Source organism: Astatotilapia calliptera, chromosome 3 (genome assembly GCF_900246225.1).
Source record: "Astatotilapia calliptera chromosome 3, fAstCal1.2, whole genome shotgun sequence".
Taxonomy (NCBI): Eukaryota; Metazoa; Chordata; class Actinopteri; order Cichliformes; family Cichlidae; genus Astatotilapia; species Astatotilapia calliptera.
This window is the reverse complement of record NC_039304.1, coordinates 49,268,858-49,291,282: the sequence shown is the minus strand read 5'-3', so window position 1 is coordinate 49,291,282 and position 22,425 is coordinate 49,268,858. Positions and strand designations below refer to the sequence as shown.

The window sequence follows — 22,425 nt, the reverse complement described above, 5'->3', positions numbered from 1 at the left end:
TCTATTCCCATGTTCTGGACCTGAAAACAGGGTTTGATCTTTGGTTTCATTCTATAATACTGGACTTATTTTTCTACAAAGGTTTGAACTTTGAGAGTTTTTAAACAAGAGGAAAAAGTGTGAAAATGTTCATGCCTTTGTAAGAAAAGTGTACAGCCTTACAACATCTATAATAATTGTAAAAAATAAAGTTGAATTGCATATGGTGTCTGTGGAGACAATGAAAAAAGTGTTAATCATTGTTGTTGGTTGGTTATGAACATTGACAATTATGAGGTAGATATCAATAAAGTTTTCCCTAAAGTAACTAATTAAGCAGTAAAACAGAAATTTTGTCAAAAAAAGTTAGTTGTGGATGTACTAGCACTGTGTCAAGGTTATTAACGAAGGATGTCTGTTATAACTGAACAGTTAAAATGTAAATGTAAAATTTATAAAACTTTATTTTTCTGTTTGAGTACCTCTAATGACAGTTTATGTTTCCAATATCGTGGCAGTCCCACCGACAGAAGACAAGTCACCAACAAACACATGAGACCAAGGGAGCGCAGCACAATAAGTCCGGTGGGTTGAGAAAGCCCATGTCCTTGAAATGAAATAATAATAATAATAATAATAATAATGGATTGGATTTATATAACGCTTTTCAAGGCACCCAAAGCGCTTTACAATGCCACTATTCATTCACTCTCACATTCACACACTGGTGGAGGCAAGCTACGGTTGTAGCCACAGCTGCCCTGGGGCAGACTGACAGAAGCGAGGCTGCCATATCGCGCCATCGGCCCCTCTGGCCAACACCAGTAGGCGGTAGGGTAAAGTGTCTTGCCCAAGGACACAACAACCAGGACAGAGAGCCCGGGGATCGAACCGGCGACCTTCCGGTTACAGATACGCTTCCCAACCCGCTGAGCCACGGCCGCCCAATGTGGCCCAATGCCAGAAATGTGATTCTTATTCAACAGTTGAATCAAATATATTTTCATTTACAATATTCTAAAGGTTACGTAAACCACATTAACAATTAAAACCAGCTAGGAAAAAACAACAGTCAATATCACATTAAAAAAATATGTTTTTCTTTACAAAATCTGACTTTAGAAAGCCTTGAGTCTCAAAATGCTACAGTTGTAGGTATTATCAGGTGTCTGATAATTAGTTTCAGCTAAAACAAAATTAAAACAAAAGTATCACAGGTATAGCGCACCTTTGATGTTAAGCCAGCTCTCTGGTGAGTCTCCAGTATCGACAATACTACATTTGTAGAGTCCTCCATCAGATTTGGATACAGTCGGAATCATTATGTTTCCTGATGAGCTGCTCCCAATGGAGATGCTATTTTTATAGAATTTTGCAGTGTAGTTGGAGGTTGAATCCTTTTTTCTACAATGCAAGGCCACATTTTCTCCCTCGATCACAGGATAGACAGGACTTTCCAGAATTACATGACCCTCTAAATTTAAATGGCAGGAAATACGACAGTTATTTTGTCTGTAAAAGTGTTTTCTGTTTAAATTATACATACATATATATATAAGTATATATATATATATATATGTGTGTGTGTGTGTGTGTGTGTGTGTGTGTGTGTGTGTGTGTGTGTGTGTGTGTGTGTGTGTGTGTGTGTTATTTTATTAAGGTTACGATGCATTTTCTGAAGAAAAATTATCACTTACTGCCAATGAAAACCTAGAATACAAATGGACTAAATAAGTTTTTTTATGTGCATACCAGTTACAGTGATGTTGACAGAGTTGCTTTTTTGTATTTCTCCATGTTCACACCAGTATTCTCCACTGTCTGTTGATGTATATGCATTAATAATATTGCAAGGTCCAGTGGGTGTTTTCCAGAATGAAGCACATCTTCTAACATCTCCTTTTGTCTTTTTCATCACTCTCCATCCAGTCAGCCCATTTAGCCCTTCACAGCTGATAGTGATAGGCTCTGTTTGAAAGAAGTGCTGTCTGTTCGGAACAACTTGAGGAAAACCTGAATCTGAGACACAAAATCCAATAAAGACTCATTTTTCAATTTGAACAAAATAGTCTTAAACTTAAGGTTAATGCACATGTGCGCCTTCTTATTGTTGTTGTTGTTTTTTACTTTTTCAGACAAAGACAAAAGTATACACATTAAGCATGTAAGCTTTCAAATGATAAACATTTATGCATATATATATTTACTGTTATGGTAAATATAGATATGCAACTGTTTCAGAGGTTTATGTAGTATCTCTATTTTTATCTAGAAAATAATAACTGCAGTAATTTACAATAATTTCAGATTGTTAACAGATATATTAAATCTATTACACACACTATTATACAAACATGCAGCCACACACCTAAAAATCCACACAAATTTTTTTTAAAAGAAACTTACAGTATGTTTGAGAATCACTGTATTCGACTACCATAACCAACAGAGTCAGAACATTCCTCACTGAAAAGATTGAGAATGACAGTTTTAATGTTTAACATGTTTTCATTTTTTCTCCATCAGTAGTAATAGGTCCTATGCATTTATTAGTGAGCAGTTACAAATGTCCAAAATGAGTACATGCAAATATGTGGGTGCATTTTGGATATATTAATTTCCCTTGCATGCACTTTCTCTGTTGCAGACTCAATATCTTTTTTTTTTTATAAACAGACAAGGTCAGTACTCACAGAGTCTGATGGTGGGAAATCTGACCTCCATGTTGTCTTGCTGCTGACTGTGTGAGTGTCAGACTGAACTGAAGATATATATTTTTTGTCAGAACTTCCTCTTCCTCTGTTTCTGTGGTGACTGAGGCCCAACAGGGTTCCACTTCAGTCACAAGTGGTAGCGTCTCTCTGCAGCCTACTATTTGTTTTAGCCCTTTCTCTCACACACACACACACACACACACACACACACACACACACACATATACATATATATAAAAGAATATATATATATAAAAGAATATAAAAGAATATATATAAAAAAAGAAATGAAATCAATATTTATATCAATACACACACACATATACATATATATATACATATATATATACATATATATATATATATATATATATATGTGTGTGTGTGTGTATTGATATAAATATTGATTTCATTTCTTTTTTTGTGGTGCCCAAATTTCTGCACCTGCCTGATTTTGTTGAAACAATTATTGGACACTTTCTGTAAATCCAATAAACTTCATTTCACTTCTCAAATATCACTGTGTGTGTGTCTCCTTTATCATATCAAAACTGACATTTTTTTTATTGTAACAACCAACGATTTATACAGGAAAATCATGATTATTAACAAGGTTGCCCAAACTTTTGCATCCCACTGTATATATATATATATGGTGCATGGAGGCCAAGATAAAGGTAGCATCAGAGCTATTGAAGCTGCAGAAAGTTGCACAAGTAAAGACTCACTTGAAGAGACACACCAGAGAGACAAAGGGCAGGAGAATAAACCAGCTGGTCTCCACAGAACCATCCAAGGTGTACTCTCAGTGGCAAGGGGGCAACATGAGGACAGCATCACCAAGGCTGGAGACGGCCTGGAAGAGCATATAGGAGAAGGATGCAACCCATAACAGCAATGTTCAGTAGCTAGGATGGCTTTTCTATGAAGATGAATAGTAGATGAATACAACACTGAAATCACAGACAAGTTCAGTGAGTTACTTAGATCCCTGGAATAACATCATAACATTCTTGTGGGAAACCTTAGATTATGGCATTCTTGTGACATCTACCAATTATGTGAACACGGCAGACTATGCACAAGGCATTGCCAACCATGCAAGAGATTTCCCCCATATCATATTGCAAAACTGCTTGATGAAGCACAACAAAGCACCGAAGGTGTTCACCGACCCTTCAAGCACTGCAGAAATCCACTGTGGAAAACACTTAATGCACTGAAGCCCCACTGCGTAATGCACAGAACCCAAATGATCCTGATAACTCCTGGTGGCACACACCATAGAAGTCCCCTGTTTAGGCCCCAGTGGGTTTGACCTGATGGACACCCTCTAGAAACATGTTAACTGATGTATCACCTTTGTTTACTTTAACATCCATTTAAGCAGGAAGGTAGGCCAGTTGAGTGAGTATATACCAGTCTTTATTGGGCAACTTGACATTTTGGTAAGCAACAGTTTCAGTGTAATGCAAATTAAGAGTGTGAGCAGACCTCCCCCGTACAATCATTCTCTCACTGCTATTGATTATGTTGCTGCCATTTCCTGTGCAATATTTTGGCAGATTTGCAACTTCCATCCCTATCTTCAATGACCATAGCCCTTCCAGCCTTATTTATTATTTATTATATGTACACATGCCCTTGTACACCCACACAATGCTTCCTGTAACTCACAAATTGTGTATATAGTGTTCTTATATTGTTCTTCCTTTTTTGTATATTGTTTTCTTTATTTGTGCACCTCTGTGGTGCAACCTAATTTTGCTGTGTAAGCAACTGTTCAATAACAATTCAAAAGTTCAAAGTTCTAATGTAATTATGATAATTCTGATGAATAAGAGTAAATCCTAAGTTTTGCAAAAGCTTAAGTTTTGCCAGATTTGCAGAGTAACTTTACCAACAGCTACATGAGTATGTACAAACTTGCTCACTCAGACACCCACAGACGGTGGAGTTTTAAGAAGTCTGCAGTTGTTGTGGCATTTTCTGGTTGCACTAAACAATTTGTTCATTCTCCTCATCACCTGCAGCAATGTCAGCGGTAAACACTAGATGGCAGCATAGGAGAAGCTTCTTCACTATGGTCTGTGGTCATCAACTGAACTGGAATTTGTATTTGTTAATTACCCACTCAAACACATATTTTGAGCTAAAACCACTTTGTTTATGAATGGATAATACAATTCTTCTAGCACAAACTGGATTTATTTTATTATAGGTGCAAATCCAGAACAAAGCAGAGTTGCACTCCTGTTAATACAACGTTTATAATCAAACATTAAGTTTGAAGTAACTACAACATTCGTAAATACAACTTTTTATTTTATGCTCACTGAAATCATTCACAGACCCTGACTTGTTCAGTTTTCTTTTTAAGCATGTGCACACAAATGTTTCTATCCCATCATGCTTTGCAGGAATGTCTGTTTTTAGTATAAGCAGTCTTAAAAAAGTCCCCTGAGGGTTGTACTTTAGTGGAGCCAGGTACAGTGTCAGTACATCAAAGTAGTCCATGTCTTCAGAGACAGCTCAAACTTGATATCGTGATACTCAGCTATGCCTTTATGCTGGTATGCAGGGCCTCAATATGGGGATGTATGGTGAGGCTCTTAATATACCTCTCTATCTCTCCTTGTAGCTGGCACTTATATACTTTTTGACCTCAGAAAACAGAACTTATGTCTAAATAATAATTATAATATCCACATTTTAAGATTGAATTCATTATTTTGATTTGATTTGATATACCTTTATTAGTCCCACAAGGCGAAATTTCATAATTTCATAAGGCTGCTGACCTATTGCACGCAATGGCGGCGCCATCTTACCCTCCAACCATACATATATGACACAAAACATCACATGGGGAAGACAGGTCAGAGAGGTATAACAATGGAAAATGCACCACATGAGGAAAGAGAAGGAGAAAAAAATAACTCCCCCCAGACTGAGCTCCAACAGGGAGATCAGTTTGAGAACAGAAAAAAACACCTCTGCACATAGCACATGAAAAAACTCTTAATACACCAAAGAAACACATGGCAAGCAACAGGGGAGGGTAAAGGGTGAGAGACAGCCGATTTAGACAGTATATTCCGGGCCTGCAGCCTGTGCGCTGGGCTCCTTGATCCACCGTCAGCATCGGAAGGGAATAAGCGTCGAAGGCGTTTGGAAAGGGAGGGGGGATGAGTGTGTGCATATCAGTGTATATGTATGTGTGTGTGTCCATAGTTCAGCTGAGACAGTGTCCTTCACCCTGCTAGGCTAAGTAAACAGTCTTCCAGCCAACCCAGGTGGCCTTGCATGGATTGGGAAGGAACAGTCTAAACACAGTCGTTATCAGGGTCTTTTTTTGTTCGGCTCCAGCCTTGAGACCGCAGCTGGCGCCGAGAGGGTCTCCGCATGAAGTGATGGTGCTTTTTACTTTAGTTCGAGCTCATATGAATTTCAAAGCTGTTCTAATAGTCCAACACTGGTCTCTCAATCTCCCGTTGGAGAGCCGTGAGCTTTCTATGATGTTATCCAAATGTACGTTCCGTGATGTTGTCATTCTTTTTGCTCAAAGAGCAGGTTCTAAGAACTCACGACCGCAGTGCACTTCCCTAAGATATGATCGAATTTGCGCTCAAAGGTGTTGTTCGAGCTAGCCCCTCCAGATGTAATCCAGTTTTTCACTCAGAGGTCTTGTTCTGAGTATTCACAGCAGCCGTAGCCTCTCCAAGATCTTCTCCGTGCTGCACTCAATGAACCCATTTTGAGAAACTCACGCCTCGTCCCATCATTTCAATCCCAGCGGGCAGCCTTGTGGGGGTTTGAACAGCTGGTTCCGCTTCCTTAATTCTTCGATAAGTCAGGGCCAAGCCAGCTCCGATCAGCAAGAACCCTGTTACCATGGTTCCGAATAGGTAGATATCTTCAGCAGTCAGGCTCACCCGAGCCCAGACTTCTCGTTGAGAAGGGGCGTCAATTGCATTCAGAGACCAGTTGATCAAATCCATAATTCCTCTTTTAGGTTTTAGAGAACAGACTGTGAGAGTATGTTCCAGGGAAAAGTAATACAAAAAACACGAGACTAGACAAGGACATAAGAGGCTAAGCAGGGAAGCTAAGGGAGAGGAGGAGAGGAGAAAAGTGCGACCGCCTTCATCAAGAGCAAGAGCAGAGATTATTTTCTTTACTTACTTTCAACACACTAAGGCACATATTACATATTGTCTTTCGGGTTCACATAGTTGTGTGATATTTGGCTTAAAGTTTCATAAAACAGTTTATTCTGTCCCCTGCGTGCGTGGTTCTGGTACACGAAGTGACAGATAGCTAAACATATGCAGGCACTGAAAGTGTTGAATAATGAGTCAGACGTGAAATAAAGTTGAGGGCTGTTTACTTGTTTGTCTTCACCAATGTATATCTTACAGTGCTTTCCCAGAACTTGTGAAACTACAAAAAAGAAATATGCTCAACAAAAATAAAGAATTATGCATTTGCATAATGTACATATAGGCATGTATATACAAATACTTTTGATTTTACCTCTATATTTCACCTTTAAAATATGTTTTTCTTGCCTTGTTTGATATCATTATTTTCAGCACAACCTCAAATATCTGAAATTTGAGTTATTTTTTCATTTTAGTATACTATATTAGCACAGTTGACCTAAATTCAGACAAAGAATTCAAAATCCGAGTAGAAAACAGTTATATTTCTTACTGTAAAACCCACAAACGTGTTCAACAAATCATTTTTACAACTTGAAATGCAAATAGAAATTGTACATTGCAAACAACAAAGTTATATGGTACTATTTACCTGGAAATGCAGCCAAGGCCTCAGGCCTTTATATAGCCATTTAAATCTATTTACAGAACAATCAGGTGTGCTGCATCAAATAAGAAGGCACACAAATTATTTGTGCCAGTCCAGAAAAATAGTTTGTGTTCAGTATAAGACAGAGGAGAACACCACAGGCCTAAACCCTGCAGGTCTGACAGCAGGAGGTGCATCAGTCCAGTTTTCCATGTGGGAACAGCATTTACACTGGAATCTGCCTTTGATGGCTTTTTTAGAGCAAATGTGAAATTCAGCAGTATAACTGACACACAATACAAAACAATAACTACACAACACACTAACTATAGCCTCCAAACACGCTAAACGTCACTAATGTCTCACATATGAAAACTCTCTCTCTGTGTCTTTCACTCGCCTGCTTTCCTTCGCGGGTGTCACTCCTAAAAACTTCCCCTTCTCCCTAAACAACCAAATATCACATGTCGCCATATCATTTTTTTTGATTGGCTGACATGGTAAACTCTAACACCAATAGGGAAGGGGTGTTTTTTCTTTTTCTTTTTTCACTCGCCGGCGGAGACAGTGTTGCCAACTTAGCGAGTTTTCAGACCCCTTAGCGACTTTTTTTCTAAAGAAAGTTGCTAAAAAAAGACGTGAAAGCGCATATCGCTTTTACTCTCAACAAGCAGCAGGTGCTGTAACGCAGTCAGTTCTTCTTTTACTCTTATGCTGTTTTGTGGATCACAAGGTTTAAAACTACTTATAAACACACACACACACAGTAACTCCACCACAGTGCCTATTTCGGGTCACTTTTGCCGGTCCAAGCCCAGGTAAAGGAGCAGGGTTGGAATTGTGACATTAAAAAAACCAATAATTGCTAAAAGAAATTTAATTTGTAGTTCTAAATAAACTCTAAATGCATTTAGGACGTTTTTTACTCACTTTATGTCTCTTCCACGATGTTATTTCTCTCTCCAACAACATAGGTTACAATTAGATTAGCATGATCAATTATGCAAATTAGGCGATGACGTCATTTAGCGACTTCTAGCGACTTTTAGGACAACCAATAGCGATTTTCCTTACTGAGGAGTTGGCAACACTGGGCGGAGAGTGTTTGCTAGAGCTGTCGGTAGAAAACTCCATTTTTACCGTTCTTCCCGCTGTAAACACCACTGTTTTGGTCAGAAAAAAGCATTGTGTGTATTTTTTATCATTTACGTGGCCCATCGACACAATTCAAAAGCTGGTATATAGTTTGAAGTCTGCACTTTCGACCCAAGTTGAAATGGGGACTCTGACTTACTGCATCTTGCAGCTGTGTCGTCTTAAATTGGTCATGTGATTTTGACGCGCTGGTGCGTCCGGCGACCCCAGAGGGTTAAACTTCACCTAAACAATCTGCAGATTTCATTACAATTTAATAAAATATCATCTTGTCTTTATTTTTAGTTAGCACATATCTTAAACACTTAAAGCTGTAAGCTAATGATAGTTATATAAGAGCACATGCTGCTGGTGCAATAAGCTGTACGTCCAATGGATGCATGATCTGACTAATTGCGAAAATAATCGGTGACTAGTTGACTATCAAAATAATCGTTTGTGGCAGCCCTATTGCGAAGTCATGTTTACTTGTCTGGTTTGTGGATTGACGTGATAAAATGAAGGCTCAATTTTATCCATATATTGATTATTGGGTTATCAATTATAAGCTTACTATAAATAATTAAAGTCAAGCATAAAGAGATGAGCATGATCTCTCAGCATCTTAATCATATCCTCTTCTTACTTCTGAAGACACAGTCTGACCTAAAAAAAATTGACTCATCTCCTTTGACTTTACTGAACAGAAACACGCTTTGCCGATCGGATCACCCTTGCTACATTGAAATAGATATCAGTGCGAACTATCACATGTCCGCCATTACCTGCCGTCATTTTTGCGGAAAATGTAGTTTTTTACTTGTAGACTTTATAAGCCTATACAGTGGAACCCCAACTTACGAATACCCAATTTAATGAAAAAATTCAACATACATTCTGACCTAAAAACAATGTCTTATTTTCTTTGACTTCAGTGAACAGTTTCTGCTGACAAGCCACTAGTTACTCAGACTGTGCTCTAGACCACACTTCACATAGAGACATGCCCAGTAAACTTGGCAGGTGTACTTCACAGCTCTGTTTTGGAAAACAAAGCAATGCAACACATTTACATCAGCCGTTGACCACAGTGACCTCCTGCTGTGCAGAAGAACTGAGATGCAGCAGCTCTTTTCTTTTGAACGGCGTTCAGAAAAAAGATTACAAGAAACAAATAGTTTCATTTAGAATCCTACATAACAGACAGCATGTGAACTTTATTGGTACTTTACACATTCGTTATAAACTGTGACACAGATACCTGTGACAAACAGATACAGGCTGCGAGACAAAGACAGAGATCAATTTCATGTTAGGAGTGATAACAAATATATCAAAGCTAAACGTTTTAATCTATTTTCTGTATATCTTCTGAATAGCTGCTGCTGCAGTATGACATCAGCCACAGCTTATGTAGCCTGTGCACTATATAAGATTTTATGTAGAGACATGCTCAGTACCAAATTGTGCAGTTATACATACTTCACTGCTTACCATAAATTTGGTTCATCTGTTTCAGAAAACAAAGCAATGCGACACATATACATTTATGGTTGACCACAGTGAGTACCTGCTGTTTAAAAGGAAAGAGCTTCATCAGCTGTTTGTTTTTTTATAACGCCATTCATGCACAAGCAAAAAGAGCAGAAGCAACAAGTGTTTTAAATTAAACATGTAAATAACAGACAGAAGTTTTTGTTAGCATGTGAACTTTATAAGTACTTATGATCTTATGTACTTATTGAACTCATCATCTGTATAAAAGACACCTGTCCACAGCCTCAAACAGTCAGATTCCAAACTAATGTTTGGACGCTAATGTTTTTGTCACTTTTTATGGAATCAAACTCAAAGTAAGGTCAGTACTTCCACGCTTTAAACGCTGCATGCTCATACTCTCTCCCACACTCGATATATGATCCATTGTTGATCTGCACACAGCTGTTGTCACAAACGTCACACTTGCTTACGTCACTGTCATGAGACATTCTCGCAAAAAAAATCACGGTTTTAGTAACGCAGTAACGCAGCGTTCCTACGGGAAAGTAACGGTAATCTAATTACCGTTTTTGCCATAGTAATCCCTTACTTTACTCGTTACTCGAAAAAAGTAATCAGATTACACGTAACGCGTTACAGTGTACTTCACTAACACAACAGCATTTGTTTTCATTCAAAGGCTTTATGGCTTTAATACCTGGTGGGCCGGTCTGTAGTCAAAATGCCCGATTTTCTGTCCCAGTCCAGCCCTGCAGGTTAATACTGGCAGTGTCACCATGCCAGCTGACTGTATTTCATCATCAGCCAGTGTTGTTCTTGATCAATATTACCAAAGTTTACCATAAGGCAGCATAGAAAGTATTTACTTGCTTTCAGGTTTTATTCAAATGTTAGTCTTTTCAGTTGTTTCCCCACTTTGTGAGAAGATTATCTTCTTTTTTTAACAGGCAGATAAAGTTTTACATTGGAATTGGCTAATTTGTCAATTGTTTGTTACAAATGTTCGTATTTTAATATTAAAAAATGTTTTTGCCCAAAACATATGTGTTATATTACTATGCAAATATTGATGTCCTTGAATGCTGAGTAAACACTGATTGATTGTATCTCTTGTACTTTATCAACACAGTATCTAAAAACTTTGCACCATAGTGGTTAAAATCTCATTCTAATAAGAGTTAAAAGCGCATTCGGTTATTAGGTTTATAGGATTATTGAATTATGGTTAACGGTTGGTAGAATTGTTTTTAACATTATCTGCCAATTACATCTGCCGCCCTTCTCCAAATCTGTGCCCCTACCTGGCCCCCCCAACAAAAATTTTCTAGACACACCACTGGGTATATACCACTCTTTATTGGCCAACTTAACATTTTACTAAGCAACAGTTTAATACTAAATAACAGTAGATTTTAATTTTGTTTAATGTGAGCAAAAATTTCTTAAAGCCAGATCCGTCATGGCTTTTCTTACTGTAATGACTACAGAGTGCAAACTTTACCAACAGCTAGATAAGCAGTGTTGGGTAAGTTACTTTAAAATAGTTACATTACTAGTTACTTCTCTCAAAAGTAACTCAGTTACTTCAAGTTACTCGTTACTTTCAAAGTAACTAGTTACTAGGGAAAGTAACTTTGGTTTTACTCAGAATTCTCTTGTTAATGTGTTTCTTCCATAACTTTGCCAGTCTTCTAGCTTGCTTACTTGCCACAGGTGCACTGTGCCACCTACCAATAGAAAGGAAAAGATAATGTGCATCTTTCCACGAGAGAAATCCCACGCCTGGACCGTCATTGACTGCTGCCATGATTCTAGCCTACGTCACAGCGTCATGTGCGCCTTTTACATCCAACACAAAAACTGCAGTCGTGGTGCTTTCGATTGTACTCAGAACTCGGAAATTCTGCCTTCTGAATAGGAAGATGTAGGTAACACCAAACTGCAGATGAGCTGCATACATGGCTGGACTGGGACAGAAAATTGGCCCGGACATTTTGACTAGAGACTGGCCCACCATTATAGGAAAAATTATAAAGCCTTTGAATGAAAACAAACGCTGTTGTGACAGTGATGTACACTGTTTTGATGGTATATATGCATCAATCTATCAATCGTTTGTTGTAAGATTCAGATAATTATTTTTTAAAAGCTAGACATTTTAAATGAGAATAAGATAGAAAACTATTTCTTTGTGCCCACCTCTCCCTGTTAATGCCCTACCTGGCCCCCCTGGCAAAACTTTGCTAGACCCGCCCCTGCACAGTTACCAGCTGTCAGCTACCTAAAAAAGGATCCTGGTGTTATTTGTCTCTCAGAAACAGTTCATAACTTCCCTTCAACTCATTCATGTCACCTAAAAGGTAAACCTGTTTCTCCATCACCTGTTCAGCTCTGATGATTCAGTAAGGACATCTCCTGGTTTCATCTTCATGTTTCCCTCTCACCAGATAACCAAACCATATCATGACCAGCAGCTTTTTTGCAGCTGTGGCTCCGGCAAACATCAGCTGATACTAGAAATTAATATTAAATAAATTCTAACAACAGCTGATCAAGCTTAAACGTGCTGCTGTTGTTTGGCGCGACATCCCCTGGTTTCCTCTTTCGGCGCAAAGTGGGCGATAAACAAACAAGAGAGCCGATCAGCTGATCATTGATCAGTTTTCATGATTGAAGTAGAAACGGGAGAGGGAGGGGGGAGAATGAGAGAATAAGAGGCAGCTGTGCAGCAAAGACACAGAATAACTCCAGCTTTGTGCCTTTTCCATTGTAGCTGAATTACGGGACAAACTGTTCCTTTTCACCTCAATAAGAAACGCGTAATATTTTCTCTGAATACCAGACGGGACGGTTGGCAACTCTAATAACTTATGAACAAAATAAAGTTCAACATCATTAACTTCATAGCACCCACCCAGCTGTATAGAAATTCCGTCATGCTAGCTAGCACGCAGTACGGAAAAAGTCAGCATAACGAAAATAAACTCCACCTAAACTTGGTTTATATCTGACCCAGAGAGACTGCAGGTCATAACTTCTTACCTGAAGTTCAGTTCACACTTGGACCGGCGGCCGCCTCGGGTCTCTTTTCCTTCTGCGTCCCCTTTCTCCAGCCCGAGAACGTGTTGCTTTCTCTCATCCACCTGCTGACCTCCACCACTTGCCAATGTTACTGAATCTGTGGAAGCTCCGCGATAGCCACCACACGAAGTAACGAGTAACGACCCTATCTAAATCCCAGTAACGACTAACGCGTTCCTGATTTTGGCATAATAACTAGTTACCGTGCTCGTTACCACAATAATACATCCAGCACCATCATTTTAAACACGGGGGCCCCGCAGGGATGTGTGCTGAGCCCCCTCCTCTTCACTCTGCTGACCCATGACTGCACTCCATCATACAGCTCCAACCTCTTCATCAAGTTTGCGGACGACACAACGGTGGTGGGTCTCATTAGCAACAGGGATGAGACCGACTACAGAAGTGAGGTGAGACGCCTGGCCACGTGGTGTGCTGACAACAATCTCTCTCTGAATGTGGAGAAGACGAAGGAGATTGTTGTGGACTTCAGGAGAATGCACACCCAACATGCTCCTCTGACCATTGACGGAGCGTCTGTGGAGAGAGTGAGCAGCACCAAGTTCTTGGGTGTGCACATCACAGAGGATCTCTCCTGGACGTACAACACCACAGCACTGGCCAAGAAATCACAGCAGCGTCTCTTCTTTCTCCGCAAACTAAGAAGAGCAGGAGCACCAGCCCCCATCATGTACACTTTCTACAGAGGCACCATCGAGAGCATCCTGTCGAGCTGCATCACTGTGTGGTTTGGAGCCTGCAATGCGTCCGGTCATAGAACCCTCCAACGCATAGTGAGAGCTGCAGAGAGGATCATTGGTGTCTCTCTCCCCTCCCTCCAGGACATTTACAGCACCCGTCTCACTAAAAAAGCCCTTTGCATAGCGGCTGATCCCACGCACCCAATGCAAAGCTTCTTCAAGCTGCTGCCGTCGGGGAGGAGACTGCGGAGTCTCCAGGCCAGGACCAGCAGGCTGAAGGACAGCTTCATCCATCAGGCTGTCAGGAAGCTTAACTCCCTCCCGATTCTGCCCCCTCTCCCCTCTCTCCTCCACGGTCTCACTGAACTCTGTCACACACACACACACACACACACTCTCTGACTCACTCACTGGCCTGCACCAGTTACCAGTCACTTTGTGGAGCATTGGACTGCCATTACCTCATAAGACTTTGTGTTACAATATCTCATACCGTACATTACTAAATCTCCATTTGCACTATTTGCCTATTTGCACTACTCTGCCTGGTTTGCACTCAATGTCATTTACCCTTATATTGTATATTGTATAGCTTTCTTGTTATATGTAAAATTGTATTATATTTATTTAATTTTTTTTTACTTTAAAATATTTTACTTGCATTTTTAATCACTCTTATATTTAAATGTTCATTTTCTATTTTATCTAGGGATTGAGAGTAACGAAGTTTCTATTCTCTGTATGTCCTGTACATGTGGCAGAATTGACAATAAAGTTGACTTTGACTTTGACTTTGACTTTGACTAATAACGTAGTTACTGTAACGCGTTACTTAATAACGTGTTAGTCCCAACACTGTAGATAAGTATGTAAAAACATGCTGAGAAATCATAGTGCTGCCCAGACAATTCCAGTTTTCAACAATGGCTGTCGCTACTAAGTTTTAATATTACTCTTATTACTCTTTCTGTGTTTCTGGTAAATAAACTTTTAAGATATTTTTAGGCGAGAATGTAGTTGTTTAAACTTCACATATCTGCTCGGTTTATCAAGACATCACATATTTGCAAAAGTGCTCCGATGTTTTCGGCGATATCTGCTACCCACCAGCTCGATAGGCAGCCAGGGCGGTGACGCAAAACTGAAGTCCAATTTCAAATCCGCTTACTTCCGGCCTTCAGAGGTCCCGGCAGATTTCCTATCAAAATTGCTTAATAAACATTTATTTTGTTTATTTTTATTTTATTAGCATTTTCCTTAAATGTGTTAAATATATATTTTCTCATCTAAATGTCCACTGAGCTGTGAGCCAGGGGGGCGGTAATGCACATTAACATGGATTGCCAACCAAGAAGAAGAAGAAGCTGTGAGCCAGGAGGGAGGGGGTGAGTGATTCGTTCGCGCTACGATTCAGCACAGGAAGGGAGGGGGTGAGTAGCTCAAATGTGCTGTTAGCATGTTAGCGGAGCGATGCTACTGTGAACCGAGGAGTTATTTTCTTGATGTGAGCTTCTACTCAGGGTTTTTTCTTCCAGTTCAGAGCAGAAATTTTTTTGTTAAGATACTGGATGTTGTGTTTTTCTCCACAATTTTAATTATAAGCTAGATATATTCCTGTTAACAGCAACAGGGATGAGTCAGTTGGCCTTGTGAATCATGATTCATGAGTCAGTAAAGTGATTCTCGAGTATTGAACGATTCGTTCATGATTCGCGCATCACTAATCTGCAGCAATGTCAGCAGTAAACACTAGAAGGCAACATACCAGAAGCTTCGTCATTATGTGATGATCTGTGGTCATCAAGTGAACAGTATGTTGTTGTTGTTTATGTTGTTTCTTCCTAAAAAAAAACATATTTTGAGTTAAAGCCACTTTGTTCATGAATGGACAATAAAATTCTTGTAGCACAAACTGGATTTATTTAATTATAAAATATTTATAATCAATCATTAAGTTTGAAGTAAGTGCAACTCATTTAAATATAGCATCATCTAAAATCTTACCATTTTCTATTTCAGAACAGTAAATTGATTATTTTATGCTCAGTGAAATCATTCACAGACCCTGACTTGTTTTTTTTTTTCATCTTAAGCATGTTCACACAAATATTTCTGTCCCATCATGCTTTGCAGGAATGTCTTTTTTCACTAGAAACAGTCTCCTTAGTAGGGATGGGTACCGGTATACGGTGCCATGATGGCACCGGTTCTGACATAAACGGTAGTAACCAGACCGAAAAGCAGCGCACATTTCGGTGCTTTTTTTTCCTGAGCTGTGATACACTTTAGATTCTAGACAATCATTTTATGTTTCCGAGGTAGTCGGGGTCAGGTACGTACTTTCTTTTAGAGCAGAGCTACAGATTAAAAATGTCCAAGGCAAAGCAGTCAAAAGTCTGGCTGTACTTCACAGCAAAATATGCAAACTCAGCAGCCTGCAACAAGTGCTTTAAGCTGATACTGTGATACTGTCAAAGGAATTAACACCTCAAATCCGATGAAACACCTGGCTACGCATAGCGTGTTTTTTTTTTAAAGCCAAGAAATGCGCCGTATTTGATAGCAAGATCCCCCCAAAACCCGAAGAGGAGCGTCCTGGCCCCTAGCCCTGCCAGTGTAGCAGAAATGATGATGGCAGCTGCGGCCGTTCTTCTCTGCGTGAGTAGCTTAATGTTGTTCGTGTGTAATTTACGTTGAGTAGGCTAACCATGTTATTACATTAATGCATGTAAGGTGAACTAGCAAACATCATCATAGTTACATGCAGCTGTCTTCTTGTTTGATGGCAGATACTCCCTTCACCCTGGCCAAAAAGGCTAAAATGACCAAAGAAAAAGTGAAAAAAAACAGCTAAACATGAGAGGTTTTTGGACAAAGTTTGTGTTTTTTCCATTGTTTAAGCACTGCTTCCAGCCAAGAGTGATACCATATATGCCCCATAGTTGCAGAAAAGGCTAACATTGTTATCTTTTTACAAAAAAACAGCTGAACATGAGAGGTTTTTGGACCAATTTTGTGTTCTCCATTCTAAAGAATGGAGAACTTAAACGGTGCTTAAACGGTTTGAGCACCGTTTAAGCACCGGCACCGTTTCAAAAGTACCGGTTTGGCACCGGTAGCGGATAAAACCTAAACGATACCCATCCCTACTCCTTAGTGGAACAAGGTACAGTGTCAGCATATTAAAGTATGGAGGACCACAAGAGCCACACGCATCGAAAAAGATGCGTGACAACTAAGAATTCTCAAATCAAATCAAATCAAATCAAATCACTTTTATTGTCACATCACATGTGCAGGTACATTGGTACAGCACATGTGAGTGAAATTCTTGTGTGCGAGCTTCAGAAGCAACAGAGTTGTGCAAAATACAATAATGTAAACAAGCAAAATACAAGAATGGCTACATCTGAAACTAATAAATATATGTACAATATATAATAGTATATGCATTTCTGGATCTGTATACTAAATATTTTCCTACGTGTGTGTGTGTGTGTGTACACATATTTTACTAATTAAATAGAGTAAACAATAATAATATATAAAAATATACATAGTTGAATATGTGCAAAACAGTGGCATTACTGTACAGTATGTAGTGCATAATGTTGAAGTTCCAGTAGTGGAGGTGAGGTGTCTATGAAGTGTTCAGCAGTCTGATGGCCTGATGGAAGAAGCTGTCTCTCAGTCTGCTGGTACGGGACCGGATGCTGCAGAACCTCCTTCCTGATGGAAGCAGTCTGAACAGTTTATGGCTGGGGTGACTGGAGTCCTTGATGATCCTCCCCGCTTTCCTCAGGCAGCGCTTCCTGTAGATGTCTTGGAGGGAGGGAAGCTCACCTCCAATTATCCGTTCAGAGCACCGCACTACTCGCTGGAGAGCTTTGCAGTTGTAGGCGGTGCTGTTGCCGTACCAGGTGGTGATGCATCCAGTGAGGATGCTCTCAATGGCACAGTGATAGAAGGTCCTGAGGATGCGGGGGCTCATGCCGAATCTTTTCATTCTCCTGAGAAAGAAGAGGCGCTGCTGCGCCTTCTTCACTGTTTTGTTTGTGTGTACTGACCACGTAAGATCCTCAGCCAGATGTACACCAAGGAACCGGAAGCTGCTCACTCTCTCCACAGCAGCGCCGTTGATGGTGATGGGGGTGTTTACTTCTCTGCACCTCCGGAAGTCCACTATCAACTCCTTTGTCTTTGCGACGTTGAGGGTGAGATGGTTGTCTTGACACCAGTGGGTCATGGCGCTGACCTCCTCCCTGTAAGCCGTCTCATCACCATTGGTGATAAGACCCACTACTGTAGTGTCGTCCGCAAACTTCACAATGATGTTGGAGTTGTTAGTGGCTGTGCAGTCGTAGGTGTAGAGTGAGTACAGGAGAGGGCTCAGTACACACCCCTGTGGAGCACCAGTGTTCAGTGTGATGGGGGATGAGGTGATGCTGCCCAGTCTGACCACTTGGCGTCTGTCAGACAGGAAGCTAAGGATCCAGCTGCAGAGGGAGCTGCTCAGTCCTAGATCCTGCAGTTTCCTGTCCAGCTTCGAGGGAACGATGGTATTGAATGCTGAGCTGTAATCTACAAACAGCATTCTCACATACGTGTCTCTCTTCTCCAGGTGTGACAGGGCAGTGTGTAGTGTCAGGGCTATGGCATCATCAGTGGACCTGTTGTGGCGGTATGCGAACTGTAGAGGGTCCAGTGAGTCGGGTAGTGCAGAGCAGATGAAGTCCCTGACCAGCTTCTCGAAGCTTTTGCTCACGATGGGGGTCAGGGCTACAGGTCGCCAGTCGTTCAATGAGGAGATGGTGGAGGATTTGGGTACAGGGACGATGGTGGCCATTTTGAAGCAGGCTGGGACTACAGACAGAGAGAGGGAAAGGTTGAAGATGTGTGTGAACACTCCAGCCAGCTGAGCCGCGCATGACTTGAGGACGCGGCCGGGAATCCCGTCCGGACCAGTAGCTTTGCGTGCGTTCACCTTCCTGAAGCACTTCCGCACATCCTCCTCAGACACTGTGCTTAAGTAATGAATTGTAGAATAAATTATGCATTTGTCAATCCTTTTTGCTAACATGTTGTCATATCTATGTCGGGCAGAGTGTAAATCCCGAGGCTGAACGGCCTTTGTACAAGCACACACGCTTCTTAGCGGGTCAAAGCTATGAGCTGATTTTGTCTCTATCTGTCATTCTGCAATTCATTTCATGTAAACAATAACATGGTGCACAGATAGAGACAAAATCAGCTCATAGCTTTGCCCTGCCTGTGAAAAAAGGCACATACCTTTGACTTTGCGTGACGAACTCTGTATTCCTCGTCCACACATAGTCTTAAAAAAACCTGAATTTTCGGTGGTTCGGCGCACCGTTTACGTGTGGATGAAAGGCCCAAACGCATAGAAACAGCTGCGTTTTCAAAAATACACTTGTAGGTGTGGACGTAGCGTAAAAGAGTTAGTAGTTTATTTTATTACTACCTTTAATTTATTGCAGATTACTTGTATTTGCTTAATTGTTTACTAAATGTTTGAGGTGTGAAATAAACCGCAATGTGGCTGGAGGATATGTTTGTGCGCGCAGGGGGCCTAGCAAAAAACGTTTGGGAACCACTGATCTAATTGAACATATGCAAGACAACAATTTATAGACATGCACACTAAACCTATCTAAAGTAACCTGTGTTACTTTTTCACTCATGAAAACAAGTAACACGTGAGTGTGCTGTTTAACGCTCCTCCTTCATCAACTCTTTCTCTCTGCACCCTGCAAAGCACACAGGAAGTACAGAACAAATATAGATACAAGACCTTATGATTAAATCAAAACTGAACTTGAAATTGAAATTGAACTTTTCCACATTTTGTCACATTACAGCCACAAACATGAATCAATTTTATTGGAATTCCACGTGAAAGACCGACACAAAGTGGTGCACACGTGAGAAGTGGAACGAAAATCATACATGATTCCAAACATTTTTTACAAATAGATAACTGCAAGCCATTGTGTGTGTAGTGAGACCTCTTATGTCATTTGATACGGCCAAATGGATTTGGACTCACTAAAAAAGTGAAATGAGTAATGGGTCCAGAGGTGGACCCATTTTACAAAAACTCTTTAAATGCTTGCAACTTCATTGCCATTTGAGCCAGACAGAAAATACAAATGTTTCCTGAAAGACCAGAGTTGTTTTAGTTATTATTTCACAAAATATAAAATAAATACATTAGGCCTTGCATAACCTTAGTCCATGTAGGGTTAGGCCACTTTACAGGGCATCTACAATGTAACACAGACATCATAACAATCAGATGATCAGGATAATGGCTTATCACCACTCTAAGATGATCAGTAGTGAAACAGGCTGGCCTTCTCTGAACTGCTGCCTATTTGCTTCTGGTCCTTCTGATGAGCAGCAGGATCATGGGTGGTGGACTGGATTTGCAGCAGTTTCTCAGTTTTTCCCGTTCCAGGCAATTTCTTTTTGCAAAGTACAATCTTACTGGTTTATCCATAACCATGGCTTACTGCACACAAAGAGATGGAATTAGTTACAACATATACACAGTTGTGGTGCTTCAGCATCTAACCAGCCCTACAGAAGAGGAACTAGCATCTTTAAGTGGCAGGCAATTTCAAATGCAGCGTTTCTATCAGCCCAGCAAACACACAAACTGTTTTTGTTTTTGTGGGGTTTTTTTTTTCAAATGTCCTAATGAGGAGCTACTTTTTACTTTATTTTTAAATACATTTCCAAGCCTGTACTTTCAGTAAAATAACTTCAGTAAAATAAGTTGCCAACATTAAAAGTACTTTTTGAAAAGTAATAATCTATTGAAATCTGTATTAACTGTCCACTCTTTAGTATCCATCACATATTATCTGCAATATAACACCACTGCCTCAGTCTTACCTCTTGTAATACAGAATAAAAAGCGTCATCTGGCACAAGTTGATAGACATGTGACGAAGTTCTTCTTGCAGTGGACTTTTCTGGTTCTGTTTTGACAACAGAATTAAATCAGTCGATAGCAACAATTTCTACTCAATAAAACACTTATATTGCCTTACATTATTATAAGTTAATTGATAATGTATTTAATAGTGGTTGATCTGAATACAAATGGCTTTTAACAAGTCATAACAAGTCTCACCTTCATTTACTTCAGCGTACTCCTGTTCTACGAGGTAGTAACAGGGTCCAGAAGACAATCCATCTTCATCTAAAGGAGACACAGAGTGAGAGTAAAGAGAGGATATCAATATGTTGAAAACAATGAAGTCAAATTTGACATTTTCGAAATGCCTAATATACATATAAGGCAATACCTGCAGTTTTATACATTTTTATGCTACATGCATTGTTTTTGTCATTTCCAAATGAGTAAGATGATTGAATATTGATTATATCATGTTCCTATTCTTGTTTTGTTTAATTTATAGTTTATTATATAAACTTAATACAAAATTTCAATACAAAACTTTTAGTTTTGAGCTGTACAAAGCAAATTCACACCTCTCACTCTAGATGGGCGTCTAAAATACATGCCTGAACTGTATTAGCATTGGTTATTGGTTTTTATTTGAAGCACAAGTCCAGGAAACTCATGTTCTCACCACCGCCTACACATTTAGCAATAACAGATACACATCACAAGAAAGAGTAAGGCAATACCAGACAAACAAGTCTTGTTTGACTTCATACATCAAATTTGCGACAAACCTTATATCAACTTAAATTCTGTTAGTGTAAACTTAATAAGTTATTTTTTAACAGGAGATAACTATAATTTACATGACATTACCTGTTTTTTTCCTGTTTTTATTTACAGTAGCGTATGTTGCTCTGCTTGCATTTGGTGCACTGGCCTCTGTGATTAAAAAAACAACAACATAAAACATCACAACAGTCTTGCGACAAAATAGTCTAAACAGAGTTTTTTTTTTTACGTCAGGACATTTAGCTTCTGTTTTTCACAATTAAAAATCTTGTATATTACTTTAACCAAGTATTTATTTCATGTTGGTCAAGAGGACACAAGTTTTTATTTATTAATACAATAACAATTAAGAGCACATTCTAATACATAGTTCTTGTCTTTCCTGTGTGGTGACTGTTAATGCTTGGTTTAAAGTACTTTATAGGTTCCAAGTTAAATTATGTTTGCATAGTTAAGTCTTTTGCAGGATGCCATACACATGGGTAATTAAACAGTGTTTGTGTTCTGACCTGTTTGACGCTCTGTTGAATCTGAAGTACGCACCTTAGTTGACAGATAGAGCAGTGCTATAGTACAAGGAAGAAAAACAACGTCACCAGTGAACAACATGGAAAAAATAAAGGTATTTTTTAAAACTTTAGACAACAACAGTCCTATGAAAAAGTTATGAGCCACTGCTATTTCTTTGTATTTTGCTAAAAGAATGAGCACAAAATTCTACATGAAATGTAATGTTTGTTATTTTCTTTACCTCTGTCCCAGTAATCTTTCCCAAAGC

The 22,425-nt window shown here is 39.5% G+C and overlaps 1 protein-coding gene and 1 long non-coding RNA gene across 2 annotated transcripts; both read right to left on the bottom strand.

Moving 5' to 3' along the window:
- Positions 1-1,190: 1,190 nt before the first annotated feature.
- LOC113015511 (low affinity immunoglobulin gamma Fc region receptor II-b-like) lies at positions 1,191-2,716 on the bottom strand. The gene is made up of 4 exons (XM_026157503.1): positions 2,673-2,716; positions 2,386-2,445; positions 1,732-1,998; positions 1,191-1,459 (listed from the first exon to the last, which is right to left on the bottom strand). The coding sequence occupies exons 1-4, from the start codon at positions 2,701-2,703 to the stop codon at positions 1,191-1,193; spliced, it is 627 nt and encodes a 208-aa protein (XP_026013288.1). The 5' UTR covers positions 2,704-2,716.
- A 17,479-nt stretch (positions 2,717-20,195) lies between these two features.
- LOC113013526 (uncharacterized) lies at positions 20,196-21,141 on the bottom strand. Its single transcript, XR_003270839.1, has 3 exons — positions 21,081-21,141; positions 20,840-20,925; positions 20,196-20,453 (listed from the first exon to the last, which is right to left on the bottom strand). It is a non-coding gene; the product is annotated as an uncharacterized LOC113013526 (long non-coding RNA).
- Positions 21,142-22,425: the final 1,284 nt, after the last annotated feature.